General features: G+C 40.6%; 1 protein-coding gene across 1 annotated transcript in view; it reads right to left on the bottom strand.

Annotated features, from left to right (window-relative positions):
• DGKQ (diacylglycerol kinase theta) overlaps positions 1-21,938 on the bottom strand; it is a 157,820-nt gene that overhangs the window by 84,715 nt on the left and 51,167 nt on the right. The window contains exons 4-5 of the mRNA XM_073661678.1: positions 18,385-18,470; positions 5,704-5,829 (exon numbers count right to left, since the gene is read on the bottom strand). Coding sequence (XP_073517779.1) covers positions 5,704-5,829; positions 18,385-18,470 — 212 coding nt within the window. The remainder of the gene's footprint in view (positions 1-5,703; positions 5,830-18,384; positions 18,471-21,938) is intronic.

Genomic DNA, 21,938 nt, shown 5'->3' with positions numbered 1-21,938 from the left:
TTACAAACAGACTGATCTATTTCATGTGTTTATTTCTGTTAATGTTGATGATTGTGGCTTACAGCCAGTGAAAACACAAAAGTCATTATCTCAGTAAATTAGAATACTTTATAACAGCTTGAAAAATGTTTTTAAAATCTGAAATGTTGGCCTACTGAAATGTATGTTCAGTAAATGCACTCGATACTTGGTTGGGACTCCTTTTGCATCAATTACTGCATCAATGCGGCATGGCATGGAGGCGATCAGTATGTGGCACTGCTGAGCTGTTATGGAAGCCCAGGTTGCTTTGATAGCAGCCTTCAGCTCGTCTGCATTGTTGGGTCTGGTGTCTCCCATCTTCCTCTTGACAATACTCCATAGATTCCCTATGGGGTTAAGGCCAGGCGAGTTTGCTGGCCAATCAAGCACAGTGATACTGTTGTTTTTAAACCAGGTATTGGTACTTTTGGCAGTGTGGACAGGTGCCAAGTCCTGCTGGAGAATGAAATTTCCATCTCCAAAAAGCTTGTCGGCAGAGGTAAGCATGAAGTGCTCTACAATTTCCTGGTAGACGGCTGCGCTGACTTTGGTCTTGATAAAACACAGTGGACCTACACCAGCAGATGACATGGCTCTCCAAACCATCACTGATCGTGGAAACTTCACACTAGACCTCAAGCAGCTTGGATTGTGGCCTCTCCACTCTTCCTCCAGACTCTGGGACCTTGATTTCCAAATGAAATGCAAAATTTACTTTTATCTGAAAGCAACACCTTGGACCATTGAGCAACAGTCCAGGTCTTTTTCTCCTTGACCCATGTAAGACGCTTCTGGAGTTGTCCATTTGTCATGAGTGGCTTGACACAAGGAATGCGACACTTGTAGCCCATGTCCTGGATACGTCTGTGTGTGGGGGCTCTTGAAGCAATGACTCCAGCAGCAATTCACTCCTTGTGAATCTCACCCAAATTTTTGAATGGCCTTTTCTTAACAGTCCTTTCAAGGCTGCGGTTATCCCGGTTGCTTGTGCATCTTTTTCTACCACACTTTTTCCTTCCACTCAACTTTCCATTAATATGCTTGGATAAAGCTCTCTGTGAACAGCCAGCTTCTTTAGCAATGTCCTTTTGTGGCTTACCCTCCTTGTGGAGTGTGTCAATGACAGCATTCTGGACATCTGTAAAGTCAGCATTCTTCCCCATGATTGTGGAGCCTACTGAAGCAGACTAAGGGACCTTTTTTAACACTCCGGAAGCCTTTGCAGGTGTTTTTTGCTAATTATTCTAATTTACTGAGATAATGACTTTTGTGTTTTCATTAGCTGTAAGCCATAATCATCAACATTAACAGAAATAAACACTTGAAATAGATCACTCTGTTTGTAATGACTCTATATAACATGAGTTTCACTTTTGTATTGAAGAACTGAAATAAATTAACTTTTTGATAATATTCTAATTTAGTGAGAAGCACTTGCATCTGACCTGAACAATTCACAACTCCCACTGGATTACAAATTTCATTCCACCTGGATTACAATGAGCACTCCACCCAGGATAATTCCTAAGATATTTAGGATACTACTACGGACTTGGGATTACAAAAAGGACTTTTTTGAATTACAAATCTATTCAAAAAATTCAGCCACTGACATTTTATGATAACTCATGGGATTTTGGAATACAATTATAGTGCTGGCCAAAAGTATTGGCCAGCCCTGCAATTCTGTCAGATAATACTCAGTTTCTTCCTGAAAATGATTGCAATCACAAATTCTTTGGTATTATTATCTTCATTTAATTTGTCTTCAATGAAAAAAAACACAAAAAGAATTGTCCTAAAGCCAAATTGGATATAATTCCACACCAAACCTAAAAAAGGGGGTGGACAAAAGTATTGGCACCCTTTGAAAAATCATGTGATGCTTGTGTAATTAACAACACCTGTACCTTCCTGTGGCACCTAACAGGTGTTGGCAATAACTAAATCACACTTGCAGCCAGTTAACATGGAATAAAGTTGACTCAACCTCTGTCCTGTGTCCTTGTGTGTACCACATTGAGCATGGAGAAAAGAAAGAAGACCAAAGAACTGTCTGAGGACTTGAGAAACCAAATTGTGAGGAAGCATGCGCAATCTCAAGGCTACAAGTCCATCTCCAAAGACCTGAATGTTCCTGTGTCTTCCGTGCGCAGTGTCATCAAGAAGTTTAAAGCCCATGGCACTGTGGCTAACCTCCCTAGATGTGGACGGAAAAGAAAAATTGACAAGAGATTTCAGCGCAAGATTGTGCGGATGGTGGATAAAGAACCTCGACTAACATCCAAACAAGTTCAAGCTGCCCTGCAGCCCAAGGGTACAACAGTGTCAACCCGTACTATCCGTCGGCGTCTGAATGAAAAGGGACTGTATGGTAGGATACCCAGGAAGACCCCACTTCTTACCCCGAGACATAAAAAAGCCAGGCTGGAGTTTGCCAAAACTTACCTGAGAAAGCCTAAAACGTTTTGGAAGAATGTTCTCTGGTCAGATGAGACAAAAGTAGAGCTTTTTGGGAAAAAGCATCAACAGAGTGTACAGGGAAAAAAAAAGAGGCATTCAAAGAAAAGAACACGGTCCCTACAGTCAAACATGGCGGAGGTTCCCTGATGTTTTGGGGTTGCTTTGCTGCCTCTGGCACTGGACTGCTTGACCGTGTGCATGGCATTATGAAGTCTGAAGACTACCAACAAATTTTGCAGCATAATGTAGGGCCCAGTGTGAGAAAGCTGGGTCTCCCTCAGAGGTCATGGGTCTTCCAGCAGGACAATGACCCAAAACACACTTCCAAAAGCACTATAAAATGGTTTGAGAGAAAGCACTGGAGACTTCTAAGGTGGCCATCAATGAGTCCAGACCTAAATCCCATAGAACACCTGTGGAGAGATCTCAAAATGGCAGTTTGGAGAAGGCACCCTTCAAATATCAGGGACCTGGAGCAGTTTGCCAAAGAAGAATGGTCTACAATTCCAGCAGAGCATTGTAAGAAACTCATTGATGGTTACCGGAAGCGGTTGTTCGCAGTTATTTTGGCTAAAGGTTGTGCAACCAAGTATTGGGCGGAGGGTGCCAATACTTTTGTCTGGCCCATTTTTGAAGTTTTGTGTGAAATGATCAATGATTTGATTTTTGCTTCATTCTCTTTTGTGTTTTTTCCTTGCAAGCAAATTAAATGAAGAGAATAATACCAAAGAATTTGTGATTGCAATCATTTTCAGGAAGAAACTGAGTATTATCTGACAGAATTGCAGGGGTGCAAATACTTTTGGCCACCACTGTATATGCCCATAAATGGCTCAGGGCATTTCAATATACAAAATTTCAATGTTTAAGCCAATATTACTACAAAACTATTTATACTTCACTTTTACATAAAATATAACTTGAACCGAACTTTCCACTCACCAGGGTCGAATATGTACGCCTCAACCCTGACATGTGTCTATACCTAACAGGAAATACTAATTGTACCTTGTGTGTAATACTAATTTTGTTTATTCTATTTCTATAATTGCAACAACAAAGATTAAGCTACAATTGTATTTTTTCAAACATACTTGAATTCTAATAATAACGTGTGTACACTTGTCTCTAATCCCTATCTTCATAGGGATCAACTACCCTTATTTTCTCTTCCTTCCCTGTTTCCCCCCATAATAAAGCCTGTTTTCTTTCCTTCCTCCCTCCCTTTTCCTTCCCAAATTTCCCTCCCCATATTATTGTTTTTCCTTTATGTATATTGTTTGTATAATTGTTACTAAAAATTTTATAAAAATTATTGAAACACAAAGGACCCAAACATTTTGCATTTTTATGCTATTTTTTCCTCCACTGGTTTGAAAAGCTTTTTTTTTTTTTTGTTTGCTGTCAACATAGCCGTCTGAGGGCTTTTTTGTGTGGAATGAATTGTAGCTTTAACAAAAAAAAAAAAATCATTCATTGTTTTTATAATGCACTCAAAAAATGGGAGGAAAATTCCAATTTGGTAAAATGCTGAACAAAACCACAATACTGCCATTGTTTTTTTGGCTTCATTCTGCAGTAAAAAAAATTACCTAGACTTATGATTCTGCAGATCAATATGATTAAGCCAATAATAAATATAAATATAGATTTATTTACACACATTTTTATTTTAGTGGTTAACAAAAAACAACCTTGTGAAACAAAATAATTTTTCTGCTCATAAGGCCGTGTGAGGGCTTGTTTTTTTGAACCCTGAGATGATGCTTTTGGGGTAAATATGAAATTTTGATCACTTTTCATATTTTTCTTCACCAAAAATATCAAATTGCCGTGCCATTAAGAAGGATCATAATTGATCTGACACGTGTTGCATATCCATACTCTGGCGTTCATATTTTTGTGGGTTATTCAATAAAGCCTTCCATTACTTTATTTGGATTGTGGGAGCTTCGGGTTTCTTCAATTTCTTTTCAGACACAGACCGTGTGATTCGTGCACCTAGTGGTGAGTGAGTTGGACTTTTCTTTACTAAAGGCATCAAATTAATCTGTATAACAGCGCCATTATGGCAATGTCTTTACTTTACATTGCAAACTCATGCTCACAGGTTCTCTGTAAATGGTAAAAACTTCCACCGATCAGAACACGTTCTGGTATCTACAGCTAGAGGTAGATGTATGTTATGTAACACAGCCGGCATCTTTCACATATGAAGGAGACTTTACTCCTTTTCCGGCTTCATACAGGCCATAGCGATCTATCCACAGATGTACTACATAGGTTGGGTTATAAGGATTGTCCATGATAAACTAATCATTAAAGTGAACCAGACACCGATGCCCGTCTGTCAGTCTTATACACATTGAATAAAGCGTTTGTCAAACATACTAGTCCCAGCAATAGTACAAAGGGTGATGAATATATTTAAAGAGAAAACCCCTTAAAAGTGAACCTGACAGCAGATGCATGCTGCCCGATCCACAGGCAGCATGTATCAGACACTGGCTGTATGGTCTCAGTCAGGTAAGCGGCGTTTCAGTGAAAAACATACTTTAAAAGCCGCCGGGGAGCTAGCCACCTTGGAGACTAGTCGGACAGTTGGATCCCTGGTGGCTTCTGCTACCTGCTTCCCTGGAATGACAGTTGTCTCTCTATATGCGCAAATAGGGAGAGGCCTGTGAGTCACTGGCAGTGGGCGGGGAGAAGCCGCTGGGGACCCACTTGTCCCGGGCCGGCTTCTAAAGCATGTTTTTCACAGTCAAACACACTTAGCTGAGATCATGCAGCCATTATCCAATACATGCTGCCTTTGGATCGGGCAGCAGGTTATTAGCTGTCAGATTCTCTTTAAGCAATGGCTTAGAGACGCTGTAGGGCTGCCTCTCCGTCACAGCTCCGGTGTCTGTTCACAGGCTGCAGTGATAACATGTCGACAACGCACATGAATGCTGGAGCCAATCTGCTTGGATATAATGGTTAAGGCTGCAGCACAGAGCTGAGAGCAGAGGCAAGTATAGATTAAGCAGCATCCTAAGCCATTAAAAAAAGTATTGTAAAAGGGGCTATCCATCAGTCCAGCTGTGCAGGCATGTTTATGGGGGGTTTACACATGATCGCTAAGGGCTGAGTATAGCATTTGTAGGACCAACTTTAGTCTTTTTTTTTTTTAATAAACACAATTAGGCATGAAGAAGTTACAAACAAGAACATCCCTACCTGAATGCCACACCATTCACATCTCATGCCCGTGAGAACTTCAGAGGAACCACACGTTTTTTTGCAGACTTCACAACGAGCACTTGAAGATAAATTTCCCTCTCGCCAATGATGATGATGTGTGTCCTATAAAAGAAAAAAATGCATTACCTTGATTCATATAATGCCTGAAACCAAACAAACGCTAACAATTTATAGCACAAAGTCATTTAGATTTTGCAGATACAAATTTGGACACTAAGGTACTGAAAGATAGCAGAGGAAATTGCAGAACCACTAGCCAGAATCTTTGAAAATTCCTGGAGAGAAGCCCCAGAAGATTGGAGAAGGGTAAATGTTGGCCCTATCTTCAAGAAAGGGAGAGAAGATGGACCCAGGAAATTACAGGCCAGTGAGCCTTACTTCTATATCAGGAAAGATCTTTGAACAAATTATTAAACAGCATGTATATACAGTAATTAAACAGAGCCAGCATGGGTTTGTAGCAAACAAGTCATATCAGACTAATCTAATTTCCGTCTATGATGGAATCACTGACTGGGTGGATCAGAGACATGTGGTAGATCTAATATAGGATGGGAAATTTTTAAAAATGAGATTCTCAAAGCACAATCGTTAACAATCCCGAAAAGTAGGAAGAATGGGAAGCATTTAAGGAAACCAGGATTGATGAACACAGAACTTAAACACATGCTAAAAAGAAAGAAAGAAATGTTTATTAAATGGAAAGAGGGAGGCATATCTAAAGAAGATTATAATGCAGTCTGCAGATCCTGCAGGGCACGTATCAGGTTAGCTAAAGCTGACAATGAATTAAGGCTTGCAAGAGATGTCAAAAGCAATAAAAAAGGATTTTGGGGGTATGTCAAAAGTAAAAGAAAAGTCAAAGATGCTATAGGATTTTTACAGGATGAAAATGGAGAAATGGTAAGAGAGGATGTTGAGAAGGCCAAACTTTTTAATTCCTATTTTGCATCTGTTTTCTCTCAGAAAGAAAATATAACATCAACTGATCTTCACTGTCCTTTTAAAGGAATAGAGGAATCCAAGTTATCTGTAAACAGAAAGATTGTGAGGGAATATTTAGCTAACATAAATGAGTTCAAGTCTCCAGGTCCAGATGAATTACACCCCAGAGTACTGAAGGAGATCGTAGAAGAAATTTTAGAACCACTCTCCATAATCTTTGAAAATTCTTGGAGAACAGGAGAAGTCCCAGAAGACTGGAGAAGAGCAAATGTTGTTCCTATCTTCAAAAAGGGGAAGAAGGTGGACCCAGGGAACTATAGGCCGGTGAGTCTGACTTCTATACCAGGAAAGATCTTTGAACAAATTATTAAACAACATGTATGTAAGTACCTGGATAAGAATGAAGTGATTAACCAGAGTCAGCATGGGTTTGTAACTAACAAGTCATGTCAGACTAACTTAATTTCCTTCTATGACAGAATCACTGACTGGGTGGATCAGGGAAATGCTGTAGATATAGTATATCTTGACTTCAGCAAAGCATTTGACAAAGTATCTCACACCATCCTTATTGAAAAAATGACCAAGTATGCAATGGACCAGGCAACTGTTAGGTGGATTCATAACTGGCTTAGTGATCGGACTCAAAGGGTGGTTGTAAATGGCTTCACATCCAGCTGGATGAATGTCTCAAGTGGGGTACCACAGGGCTCCGTCCTGGGACCTGTATTGTTCAACATCTTTATCAATGATTTAGATGAAGGAATTGAGGGTAAACTGATTAAATTTGCTGATGACACAAAGCTAGGAGGGATAGCTAATACTAGAGAAGAGAGAGGATTCAAAAAGACCTAAATAAACTGGAGCAGTGGGCAGCAACCAACAGAATGGTTTTTAACAGGGAAAAATGCAAAGTACTACATCTGGGCAATAAAAATGAAAAAAGCATATACAGAATGGGAGGAATAGAGCTAAGCAACAGTACATGTGAAAAAGACTTAGGTATACTAATAGATCATAGACTGAACATGAGTCAACAATGTGATGCAGCAGCAAAAAAGGCAAATACAATTCTGGGATGTATTAACAGAAGCATACAGTCTAGATCACGTGAAGTCATTATCGGTCTTTACTCCTCTTTGGTCAGACCTCATCTGGAATACTGTGTACAGTTTTGGGCACCACATTTTAAAAAAGACAGACAAACTGGAGCAAGTTCAGAGAAGAGCGACCAGAATGGTGACTGGTCTGCAAACCATGTCCTATGAGGAACGGTTGCAGGATTTGGGAATGTTTAGCTTGCAAAAAAGAAGACTGAGAGGAGACTTAATAGCTGTCTACAAATATGTCAAGGGCTGTCACATTGTAGAAGGATCATCTTTATTCTCATTTGCACAAGGAAAGACTAGAAGCAATGGGATGAAACTAAATGGGAGGAGACACAGATTAGATATTAGAAAAAACTTTTTGACAGTTAGGGTGATTAATGAGTGGAACAGGCTGCCACGAGAGGTGGTGAGTTCCCCTTCAATGGACGTCTTCAAACAGAGGCTGGACAGACATCTGTCTGAGATGATCTAGTGAATCCTGCTTTGAGCAGGGGGTTGGACCAGATGACCCAGGAGGTCCCTTCCAACTCTACCATTCTATGATTCTATCTCGACTTCTGCAAAGCATTGGATAAAGTATCTCATACTATCCTTACTGAAAAAATGACCAACTATGGGACTGACAAGGCTACAGTTAGATTGATTCTTAACTGGCTCAGTGATCGTACTCAAAGAGTGGTAATAAGTGGTTGCACATCCAATTAGAAGAGTGTTTCAAGTGGGGTACAACAAGGCTCTGTATTGGCCCCAGTATTGTTCAACATCATAAATGATCTAGATAAGTGAACTAAAGGTAAACTAATGAAATTTGCAGACGATGCAAAGCTAGGAGGGATAGCTAACACTAGAGAAGATAGAAAAAGGATTCAGAAGGATCTAGATAAGTTTGAACAATAAGAAACAACTAATAGAATTATATTTAGCAAGGAGAAATGAAAGATTCTACATCTGGGCAATAAAAACAAAAGTTACATTTACAGAATGGGATGAATAGAACCAAGCAACAGCACGTGAGAAAAACACTTGGCTATATTAATAGATCACAGTGTGCACATGAGTCAACAGAGTGATGCAGCAGCAAAAAAGGCAAACAGTTCTGGGATGTATTAAGAGAGGCATAGGTTCTAAATCACGTGAAGTAATTATCCCCCTCTACTCCTCCTTGGTCAGACCTCATTTGGAATACTGTGTTCAGCTATGGGCACCATATTTTAAAAAACACAGAAAAACAGAAGCAAGGTCAGGGAAGAGCTACCATGATGGTGAGCAGACTGCAAACTATGTTCTACAAGGAACGGCTAACGTTTAGCTTGCAAACAAAAAGGCTAAGAGGAAATTTAATAGCGATCTACAAATACCTGAAGGGATGTCAGAGGGATAAGGATCATCCTTATTTTAATTTGCACATGGAAACCCGAGAAAAAAATGGAATGAAAAAGTGAGAAGATAGAGATTAGATATTAGAAAAATTATTTTGACAGTGAGGGTGATCAATGAGTGGAACAGGCTGCCACTTCAATGGAAGTCTTCAAACTGAGGCTGGACAGACATTTGTCGGAGATGGTTTAGTGAATCCTGCATTGAGCAGGGGGTTGGACATAATGACCCTCGTGGTCCCTTTCAACTCTAACATGCTATGATACCATGACACTCATGTGAATAACGCATAATTTGTTTTGCTTGTTTGTTTTTTTTGCAGAGGGAGGGAAGAACAGATCTTAGAAAAGTTGAGCAAGAGTTGGGAATGCTTCAAAGTATGGAAATAACCAATATTCAGCCACTACCATTTACTTACTCTATACACTACTGTGGTGTCTGCTGGTAATACAGTGATGACGACTAATAAGGACAATTACTGCCCATACGAATATAAGGCCATACATGCAAATATCAATGCTGAAACCAATGATTTGCTGAAGTGGTCACATTAATGATGGACAGGACATCATCAGTGCAGGAGCTTTGGTGAATTCAATGGATACAAAACGGTTATAACTTATGACATTGGCTACTCTTGGCCAGCTTTTCTGAAGTTCCAGAAAACCCCTTTTAAACATACGAAGAGATCCCCCTCAAGAGAGGAATAGGAACACATCTGTGTGCATCATTTATTGTGATAGGTGTGATATTGCATTCCATGCCTTCAGCCTCATAATGCAGTGTTACCTTTCCGTGTAGCTTTGCCTTTTAAATAAATATATTTTAAAAACATATGAACCCACATTGATTCCCTTGTAAGAAGGCTTAAAATAAAGTGCAGTCTTGCCATACAGATATTAAATGATTTTATTTAATTTTGTAAAAGGGATTTCTTACACACTTATTACTTTTCTGTGTGAACCATATACTGATTGACCCACGACCAGTGGCATAGCAAGAGTCCTATGGGCCCCAGTGCAAGATCTGGACCGGGCTCACCCCATCCTGATATAAAGCTCTGGCAAAAATTAAGAGACAACTGCACAGTTTTCTAAAAAATCACCATCTCTACATATCGGACAGCCATTCCATTCCAGTGTCAGTTGAATTCCAACCAAAGTATACCTCATTCTACTTAACCCCTTAAGCCCCGAGGGTGGTTTGCACGTTAATGACCAGGCCAATTTTTACAATTCTGACCACTGTCACTTTATGAGGTAATTACTCTGGAACGCTTCAACGGAACCCCCCGATTCTGAGATTGTTTTTTCGTGACATATTGTACTTCATGATTGTGGTAAAATTTCTTCGATATCACTTGCGTTTATTTGTGAAAAAAACGGAAATTTGGCGAAAATGTAGAAATTTTTTGCAATTTTCAAAATTTGAATTTTTATGCCCTTAAATCAGAGAGATATGTCACACAAAAAAGTTAATAAATAACATTTCCCACATGTCTACTTTACATCAGCACAATTTTGGAACCCAAATTTTTTTTTTTTGTTAGGGAGCTATAACGGTTAAAAGTTGACAAGCGATTTCTCATTTTTCCAACAAAATTTACAAAACCATTTTTTAGGGACCACATCACATTTGAAGTCACTTTCAGAGGTCTTTATGACAGAAAATACCCAAAAGTGACACCATTCTAAAAACTGCACCCCTCAAGGTGCTCAAAACCACATTCAAGAACTTTATTAACCCTTCAGGTGCTTCACAGGAATTTTTTGAATGTGGAAGAAAAAAATGAACATTTAACTTTTTTCACAAAAATGTTACTTTAGACCCAATTTTTTTTATTTTCACAGGGGTAACAAGAAAAAATGGACCCCAAAATTTGTTGTGCAATTTCCCCTGGGCACGCAGATACCCAATATTTTGGGAAAAAACACTGTTTGGGCGCACGGCAGGGCTCGGAAGGGAAGGAGCGGCATTTGACTTTTTGATTGTAAAATTTGCTTGAATAATTAGCGGACGCCATGTTGTGTTTGGAGAGCCCCTGTGTGCCCAAACATTGGAGCTCTCCCACAAGTGACCCCATTTTGGAAACTAGACCCCCCAAGGCACCTATCTAGATGCATAGTGAGCACTTGGAACCCCCAGGTGCTTCACAAATTGATTCGTAAAAATGAAAAAGTGAAAAAAAAAACACTTTCATTTTTATGAATCAATTTGTGAAGCACCTGGGGGTTCCAAGTGCTCACTATGCATCTTGATAGGTGCCTTGGGGGGTCTAGTTTCCAAAATGGGGTCACTTGTGGGGGAGCTCCAATGTTTGGGCACACAGGGACTCTCCAAATGCAACATGATATCCGCTAACAAATTGTCGGCTCAAATTGTTAGCGGACACCATGTTGCGTTTGGAAAGCCCCTGTGTGCCCAAATATTGGAGCTCCCCCACAAGTGACCCCATTTTGGAAACTAGACCCCCCAAGGCACCTATCTAGATGCATAGTGAGCACTTGGAACCCCCTAGGTGCTTCACAAATTGATTCGTAAAAATGAAAGTGTTTTTTTTTTTCATTTTTTCATTTTTACGAATCAATTTGTGAAGCACCTGGGGTTCCAAGTGCTCACTATGCATCTAGATAGGTGCCTTGGGGGGTCTAGTTTCCAAAATGGGGTCACTTGTGGGGGAGCTCCAATGTTTGGGCACGCAGGGGCTCTCCAAACGCAACATGGCGTCCACTAACAATTTGAGACGATTTTCCATTCAATTTGTTAGCGGACACCATGTCGCGTTTGGAGAGCCCGTGATGTGCCTAAACAGTGGAGCTCCACCACAAGTGACCCCATTTTGGAAACTATACCCCCCAAGGATTTTATTAAGGTGTATAGTGAACATTTTGAACCCAGAGGTACGACACAGAATTTGTTTACATTAGGTCATCATATTGAATAAGTTGTCATTAGTCTTGAGCGCAAGTGCTCGCTACTTGAGTTTGCATCGGGTACTCAGGTATGCACCATGTACAGCGTGTGCTCGAGTGACATGCTCGAGTCCCTGCTCCGCATGTTTCATGGTTATTAGACACCCAAAAAAAAACATGCGGGGATCGCTCGTGCATGGCAGGCAATCCCCGTAAAGTTTTTTTGGCCGCGAAGCATATGGGGCAGAGACTCGAGCATGTCACTCAAATACCCACGATACTCAATGCATACCAGAGCACCCGATGCAAACTCAAGTAGCGAGCACTTGCGCTCAACACTAGTCGCCATATCGTCATCTTTTTTTCTTACTTTTGAAAAAAATCCCAACCCCATCACAACCCTAACCGTAGCACAACCCTAACCGTAGCACAACCCTAACCGTAGCACAACCCTAACCGTAGCACAACCCTAGCCCCAAACCCAGCCCCAACCCTAGCCCCAACCCTAGCCCAATCCTAACCCTAGCGTTTATTTTTGACGCCGTTCCTTGTGCGGTATAAGTAATTAGACGACTTTATTCTTCGGGTCGGTGTGATTACAGCAATACCAGAATCATATGGGGATTTTATGACTGACAGCTGTCACACACTAAAAGACGCATTTTTTGTAAAATCTAGTTTTTGCATCGCCATATTTTGAGAGCTATAATTTTTCCAGATTTTGGCAGACAGTCATGTGACGGCTCGTTTTTTGCGGGATGACTTGACGTTGTTATTGGTGCCATTTTCAGGCACGTGACATTTTTTGATCGCTTTCTATTCCGATTTTTGGGAGGCAGAATAAACAAAAACCAACAATTCAGGAATTTTTTTTTTTTTTTTTTTTATTCTGTTCCGCGTGTGGTAAAATTGATAAGGTAGCTTTATTCTTCGGCTCAGTACGTTTACAGCGGTACCACATTTATATCGTTTTTCTATGTTTTGCACTTTTACATAATAAAAGCAATTTTATAGAAAAAAATATTTTTTAGCATCGCTTTATTCTGAGAGCTGTAACTTTTTTATTTTTCGGATGATGGAGCAGTATGGCGGCTTGTTTTTTGCGGGACGAGATGACGTTTTCAGCGGTACCATTTTTATTTATATTTGTCTTTTTGATCGCGTGTTATTCCATTTTTTGTTTGGCGGTATGGTGATAAAGCATTGTTTTTTGCTTGTTTTTTTTTTACCGTGTTCACTGAAGGGGTTAACTAGTGGGACAGTTTTATAGGTCAGGTTGTTCCGGACGCGGCGATACCAAATATGTGTACTTTTATAATAATATTTATTGATGGGTACATTATATTTTTATTTTTGGTGGATTATTTTTTTAATTTTTTTTTTATATTTTTGCAATTTTTTATTTTATTATTTTTTTTTCACTTTCTGGAAGCTTATATACTTTATTACTTTGTCCCACTATGGGACTTTCACTTTTTTTTCTCTGATCGCCTGCATGGCACAGGAATGCAGCACCATCCCTGTGCCATGCAGGCTGTCAGCGCCGGACAGGGAGAAGATTGTTTGGAGATGCACTGCGCATGTCCAAACAATCTTCCTGCTGTCTGGTGACCCGGATGTTGTTATGACGACATTGGGTCGTCATGGCAACACCCGGGAAGACTTTGCAGACAGCGCTGGAAGCCGGAAGAGGAGGTGAGTATCTGCGATCACCTCCCCTTGCCCCCGCAATGCTGCGATTGACTTCGATCGACTTCGATCGCAGCATCGCGGGGGTTAATGTGCTGGGAGCGGTGCAGGACCGCTCCCTGCACATAGTATCGGGTGTCAGCTGTGACAATCAGCTGACACCCGGCGGCGATCGCGCGCGCACACAGGCTGTTAAGTCCCAGGGCACAGACGCGTATTAGTACGTCAGATGTTGTTAAGGGGTTAAAGAAGTTGGCCACAACTTTTCATTATGCCCCCAATGTATCCCCCCAGGGCCCATAAGTGTCTTTGTAATTACCTTCTGTTGTAAGTTCTGCATGTGAGCGGCGCTATTGCGGGCTGCTCACAGGCATCACGTGACCCGCCACTGATATCACGTCAAGTGAGGCGTGACATCAGTGACGCAGTCCCCGCATTGGCTGCTGGGTTGTGGGCGGGGTTTCTCCGCACATCACACCCAGCATCCACCACGCGCTTTCGCGATGAATGAGGGGAGGGAGAGCGCGTGGTGGATGCTGGGTGTGACGTGCTGGGTAACTCTGCCTACAACCCAGCATCCACCGGTGGAACGCAGAAGAGGGACCCTCGGCTGGACTTGTCGTGACGTCAGCGGATGTCAGAGCCGGCTGCAGCCGGGAGTCACGTGATGCCTGTGAGCGGCCAGCGATAGTCCCTCTCACAAACAGTAACTGCAACAGAAGGTAATTACAAAAACACTTACAGGCCCCTGGGGGGATACATTGGGGAGGGGATAAGTAGTGGACAACCCCTTTAATGTGCTTCTGATTAGGTGATCACCTGAACTAAATCTTATGTAACGAGGGAAAGTATAAAAAACACTGCTGTGGTCTTCACAATCCTCTTGCAATAGGACAAGCTGGATGGCAAAACAAGTGCTAGGAATAGCCCAAAAGTAATTTGAATGAAAAAATAACTTTTAACCATGCCAAAGGAGTTGAAAAGAAAAGTCTTGAGTGAGGAAACGAAGGGCTCAATTCTGGCTTTACTAGCAGAGGGATACAGTGAGTGTCATGTTGCCTCCATCCTTAAAAATTCGAAGACAGCAGTCAATTATAACAAGGTCAAGCAGCAGATATTGAGGACAACAAAGCTACAGACCGGCAGAGGGCGAAAGCGACTCTCCCCTGACCGGGATGACCGTCATCTTATTCGAATGTCACTCAGCAACCGCAGGATGACATCAAGTGACCTACAAAAGGAATGGCAAATGGCAGCTGGGGTGAAGTGCACGGCAACAACAGTTCGTAACAGGCTCCTAGAGGCAGGCCTCAAGTCATGTAAAGCTAGAAAAAAGCCTTTCATCAATGAGAAGCAAAGGAGAGCCAGGCTGAAGTTTGCCAAAGACCATAAGGATTGGACCATAGAGGAATGGAGTAAGGTAATCTTCTCTGATGAGTTTAATTTTCAGCTTTGCCCAACAACTGGTTGTCTAATAGACGGAGCCCTGGAGAGGCATACAAGCCACAGTGTCTTGCACCCACTGTGAAATTTGGTGGAGGATCGGTGATGATCTGGGAATGCTTCAGCAAGGCTGGAATTGGGCAGGTTAATCTTTGCGAAGGACTTATGAATCAAGCCGCATATAAGGTTATCCTTGAATAACACTTGCTTCCTGGGCAATGTTCCCCAACTCTGAGGACTGGTTTTTCCAGCAGGACAATGCCACATGCCACACAGCTAGGTCAATCAATGTGTGGATGAAGGAGCACCACATCAAGACCCTGTCATGGCCAGCCCAATCTCCAGACCTGAACCACATTGAAAACCTCTGGAATGTAATCAAGAAGAAGATGGATAGTCATGAGCCATCAAACAAAGAAGAACTGCTTCCATTTTTGTGCCAGAAGTGGCATAAGGTCACCCAAAAGCAGTGTGAAAGACTGGTGGAAAGCATGCCAAGAAAAGCGGCGATTAAAAATCATGGTTATTCCACCAAATATTGATTTCAGAACTCTTCCTGAGTTAGTAAAACATGAGTTTTGTTGTTTCTAAATGAATAAGAACTCGTTTTCTTTGCATTATTTAAGGTCTGAAAGCACGGTTTCTTTTTTTTATTATTGTGACGATTTCTCATTTGCTGCAAGTAAATACAACATTTTTAGCTTTGAATTTCGGAGACATGTTGTCAGTAGTTTATAGAATAAAACAACAATGTACATTTTACTCAAAAATATACCTATAGAGAGAAAAATCAGAGAAAATGAAAATTTTGCAGTGGTCTCTTAATTTTTGCCAGAGCTGTAAATACAGTACAGACCAAAAGTTTGGACACACCTCATTTAAAGAGGTTTCTGTATTTTCATGACTATGAAAATTGTACATTCACACTGTAGGCATCAAAACTATGAATTAACATATGTGGAATTATATACTTAACAAAAAAGTGTGAAACAACTGAAAATATGTTTCATCAAGAGAATGCCAAGAGTGTGCAAAGCAGTCATCAAAGCAAAAGGTGGCTACTTTGAAGAACCTAGAATAGAAGACATATTTTCAGCTGTTTCACACTTTTTTGTTATGTATATAATTCCACATGTGTTAATTCATAGTTTTGATGCCTTCAGTGTGAATGTACAATTTTCAGAATCATGAAAAGCATATTATTTAATGCATAAAAAAAAAAATAATTTTACTCACCATCCCTCCAGTCCTTCGCCGTCCTCTTCTGACGCCAGCCGCTGACTTCAGTGTACAAGCGTCGGGAGCGCATGACATCACTGCCATGTGCCCCCTGTCATGTGCATGCCGACATCAGGTGCTGACCTCTGATTGGTCAGCAGCGTGTATTGCTGCGCATGGACCAAACGGGTCTCTGTGCCGTAATACACTTCAGCTGACTGTGTGTCAGAGGAAACACATCCAGTTGAAGATTGTGCTGGCATCGACGAGCCCCTCACAGCAGTCATAACGCCCCTAACCACAACTAGTGTGACCAAGGTGCAGCAGCCTCAAAAAATGTATTTAAAGATTAACCATTGCTTTGAATTTTTATTTCAGAAATCAATAGTACACATGAAAATAGGCAACTTTGTAATATATCTTAGCGGAGAAATCTGCTTCTTCCTCATTGGGAACTGATAATTATTTCCTCTCCCCCTCCAAAGAATCTCATCAGCAGTAGCGTCCTCTATCTCAGTAACATAAAAATCTGTCTGCACTGAATATAGATTTTACCTGAGAATTAAGAATTTTGAACATGAAAGATCAGACCAGGAGGAGAAAGAAGCAGATTTATATGATGAAAATAAGCAACTTTGTAATATATTTTATGTTTGCTACTGATTTATAAAATAAAAATGAAAACTACTCTTTAAAGCACCACTCCAGCTGTCTTTTTTTTGTTTGTTTTTTAATGCACCGCTGGAGTGGTGCTTTAAATGTATGCCCCAGCCCCCTGTCTCGTACTCACCTGTCGTCCCCTTCATTCTTCTCCAGCCTCGTTCTGTTCTGGCTCTCATAGACTTCTATTGAGAGCCTGTGACACAACTTCTGACTTCCAGCCAGTCAGAAGTTATGGGCACAAGATGGCGCCACAGGATGCCGGCAAGAGGTGGAGCCGCCAGAGGGGTTACATTTACAGCGCCACTCCAGTGCAGAAAAAAAACAAACCACTGGAGTGGTGCTTTAAGCTTTCTGTGAGACCATTCATAATAAGGGTGGATTCACACTCTACAGGTTATGTTGCATAGAGTTCTGCAGCTGTCTTTTCTAAATCAACCCCAGTCAGATTAATTGAATATTCTTTCAGTTGCAGATATTTCTGCAGTGTGGGTATTCTGTTGCAGATTTCAGAGTTATTATTAGTGTTGAGAGAGTATGTTCTGTTAACCCTTTCGCCGAGTATGCTCGGGCCGAGCTCCGAGTATTTACAGCTGCTCGGTGAGAAGGTTAAATTGCTCCCGTGTGCATGATTTGCAACTGTTTGACAGCTTTATTACATGGGAGGAATCTCTATTTCTTACACATTCCTCCCATGTAATAAAGCTGTCAAACAGTTGCAAATCATGGACACGGGAGCGATTTAACCTCATCACCGAGCAGCTATAAATACTCGGAGCTCGGCCCGAGCATACTCGGACAGAACATACTCGCTCAACCCTAGTTATTATACAATTTCTAATAAATACTACATACTGCCTCTGCATATGCCCTGGAAAGTGTGGAGCATCGCGTACAAACACACATACACTTTAGTAGCCAAGTATAGAAAAAAGGCCGTTTGCATTTCTTTGCCAGGTAAGCATTAGCATACTTTTCTACTCTTTTTTTTTTTTTTTTTTTTTTAAACATTAAAAAGCAAAGTTTGGTTTAGCAGAAGAAAAACAAAATCAAACAAACATTCAATGGTATATGTTTGCAACTATATAAAGTAGGTGCATGGATTGGCAACAAACATTCCCTGACCAGATCCAAACACCTATTTTATACTGGTAAAGAAGAACAGAAAAAAAATAAAGGATTATACTAATAATAGCAGTGACACCATTAAAAAAGGATCTCTATTACAAGTAACAATAATATACACGAAAACTACGACGTGTAGAAAACCAGATGTGCATAAAGAAGAAGTTTAATGAACTTACATGGTCATGTTGGCCATCATGGTGACACTGCCGACAATCACCACAAGTAAACAAAGAGCAGTCTGTGTGCACATAAAGCTCACAAACTAAAACAAAAGGAAAAGAGAATTACTACATATTATGGAAAATGAACCACATATACCAATACTACAAGGTAGGCTGGGTGCCAACGATGCGTTTTTCAAGTGTTTACGCAGCGTAAATGCTTGGGAAACGCTTGGTAATCCATCCCCCATGGTCTCCAATGCAATTCCGCACTTTCAATGCCCATGCTGCGTATTTTTCCGCAGCGTTTATGTTGCGCTCAAAAAGCCGCAGCATGTCCATTAATTTTGCGGACAAGCAGTGTAATTGCCGCCATTGACTTGCATTAGAACGCGCCAATTCCGCAAGACTGCATCTGTACTTGCGTAATTGGCGCGTTCTAATGTGCGGATGGTATCCAAGTCTGGAGGAGAGGAGACTCTCCTCAAGACCCGGGTACCATAAAATCTGTAAAAAAAGAATTTAAAATAAAAAATAAAGTTTATACTCCGATGTCCTCCCGGTGTTTTGTCCATGCCGTCCAGTCTCTTGCAATGTTCGCGCTGTTGTGAAGGACCTGCCATGACGTCAATGAGTCATGTGATCCATCACATGACTCAATGACGTCACCGCAGGTCCTTCACACCACAGCAAGCAATGCAAGAGACCGGACACAGCAGAGATGACACCAGGAAGACACCAGAAGGTGAGTATAATCTTTTTTTTTTTTTTTTTTTTTAAACCATTCTTATTCTTTTTTTTAACCATTACTTGGTCACACTATTTTCGCTTGGAAAACGGCTTGAAAAAACGCATGCGAAAACGCATGTAAAAACGCTTCTCTCTGGCAGAAAAAAACGCATGTAGATCTGCATGCGTTTTTTTCTGCCAGAGAGGCAAAAACGCTCTGCATCAAATCTGCTACGTGGGCACATAGCCTTAGACACCCTATTAATGACTTGTTAAATATTGCAATATTAAATAACATGTTTACCAGTCCTTAAACATTTTTGAGAGTTAGGAAATCATTGTTCAGTACCGCTAATGTTTTTACATTTTTACATTTAGTAACTCTTTAAAAGGGAATCTGTCAGTAGGACTAACCCTCCTAAGCAGTCCATATGGGAATGCAGGTCATGGAAAGCTGAATAAAATGATACCTTGATATCTGTGATCCGATGTCTTATTCCAGAGTAATCTAGATTTTTTTTTAATATGTAAATGAGCAGCTAAAATCTGTGGGCCGGACATAGATCTCCCTGTGAATCTGTCTCCAGAGCTTATCTTAAGTGATATGGGACATTACCAATGTGAGACATGTACTGACTGGCAGCCTGCTCTCCTGATCTACATATCTCACGCTGGTAAGACCCCCTTTCATTTGATGTTCCTCTTTGCCATGTACTGTATCACCCAGCACATTCCGACAGCTGTACAGTGTGTGCCACTTGAAGTCCACCAGAGTAGGCTGCAGTGCTGCGATGCTATCCCAATCTGCCCATGTACTCCATAACCGTGCTGCCATTGCTGCAGCTGAAAAGCGCTTACCGAGTATAGGGCATACAAAGTGACATGTAGGATTGAATATCAGTCAGGGCTGAAGAAATTTTATTATGTCAGCGACTTGGTTAAAGAGGGCATAGAGCATCATTAGTGGAAAGAAATCAATAAAAACAGGATGACAACGATGTTAATGGATATGAACCTGCAAGAAGTAACAGGCAAGCCAATACAAAGAAATCTAGTAGGATATCTAGTATTGCATTAATCTGCACAGACTGGCATAAAAATGTATTTTTTGTGTTCTCTCCATTTTAATAAATATGCAATAAATGATTACATTTTTATATGTAAACTATAGGGAAAAAACAAGGCCTTATACATCAGTGTATCTGCTATTCTGTAACTCTAATCGTACAAAATATTTTTACATTTTCTCCAATTTTCATTTTGAAATGGAAGGGGTTTCTGCTTTCAGTAAGAAAATAGATCCCCCTATCAGCTTTGCTTGCATCATAGGTTACTTTAAAGGGAATCTGTCAGCAGGATTTAACTCCCAAACTATATATATGTGCATGTACCTTTTTCAAAGACAAGTCCAGCAACACTTTTACATGGCCAGTCATTTACTGAGAAATTAGCTTTTAAATCTATAAGCAAATGGTTATGACAGATCTAAAGCCTCTGGCACTCCAGCTCTTTTCCCAGCCCAACACCTACTCCTCCTGCTTGTCTGACAGCCTCTTTGCTGTGTGACTTCAGGCAAAAGTGCAGTCAGTTAAGCAGGATGCAGCAGCACTGGGCAAAAATAGAGCGGGAGTGTCATAGGCATCAGATCTACCATAGTCCTTTGGCATTATTTGCACATCAATCGAAACGCTGATTTCTCAGTAATGGAAGAAGGGGCTGGCCATATAAAAAGTATTGCTGGACTTGTCTTTCATAGAGATATATGTGCATATAAATAGTTTGTTGTGTGGGGGGAGTGAAATCATGCTGACAGATTCTCTTTAACTGAAGATCATAAAAATTGTTCATTAAGAGATCTGAAAGTCATAGTATTGCCAGGGCTCACTGGTCAATCATGTTCTCAGCTAAAAATAAACCTAACAATTTAAAGTTTAAAAAATCATGTTAGGAAAATATGTTTAGTAGGGAGCAGAACATACGTGATGTAACAAACAGTTTATAGATACCGATCAGTTTTTTTTCTCCTGAAGGTTGTCAAAACAGCCTTTCTAGTGGCTGGAATAACCACGGGTTTTTCTGTCTTTGCATCATGGGACAGATTTATGTAATTTAAAGCCATCTCTAGGGAAGTGGTTAGACTAACAATGTATATGCACTATTTTAGGCTGGTGTGAATGCTTTTCTGTATCATACTCTGTCAATTGATACCATATGCAAGAACCCATGAGAATAATTAGCTTGCAGCCTGTAGGGAATGCCAGTGTGAGATTTGTCAATTATCTCTTGCAGAAGATTATATGACTGTATGCTGTAACAACTGGGTACAGTTTATTAGTTACTAAAATGCGAGAGTCATAACTATAACAACACAACAAAGAAGTTCGACAAAGCACAATAAAGCTACGTGGACCCGTCATCTTTTAAGCTCAGGCGAACACACAGTTTTTCAAGCAGCAAACTTTTTTTCTGAAGAGTCTTTTTTTGCCCATTGCCTGAGAATTCTTGGACGCTTTTTGGAGAGTTTTACCATAATTTTTGTGAAGTGTAATTTTACTGTAGTTTTCTGGTCATTTTATTCACGACATTGAATAATGAAGAAATTGTTAGTGTTTTTTTTAAAACTAAAATGATAGCAAAAGTCATCCAGTCGTCTTCTGAGCCTTTCCATTGACGCGTATTGTAAAAGTACACAGTGTTGTCCAAGCGGAAAACGCCAGAACAATGGCCATGTCACTTCTTTTTAACGCCTGGCGTTTATAGAAACCTGATGCGATTAAGAAAAGAAATGCACAGGTTCTTTTGAATGTTTTCTGGTACAGGAATTTGTCCGAGAAAAACTG

The sequence above is a fragment of the Phyllobates terribilis genome, unplaced genomic scaffold (genome assembly GCF_046119375.1).
Source record: "Phyllobates terribilis strain yellow unplaced genomic scaffold, ASM4611937v1 Scaffold_1__5_contigs__length_1240528914, whole genome shotgun sequence".
NCBI classification, from domain to species: Eukaryota; Metazoa; Chordata; class Amphibia; order Anura; family Dendrobatidae; genus Phyllobates; species Phyllobates terribilis.
The sequence above is the reverse complement of the archived record's forward strand: the minus strand, read 5'-3'. Positions and strand labels throughout refer to the sequence as shown.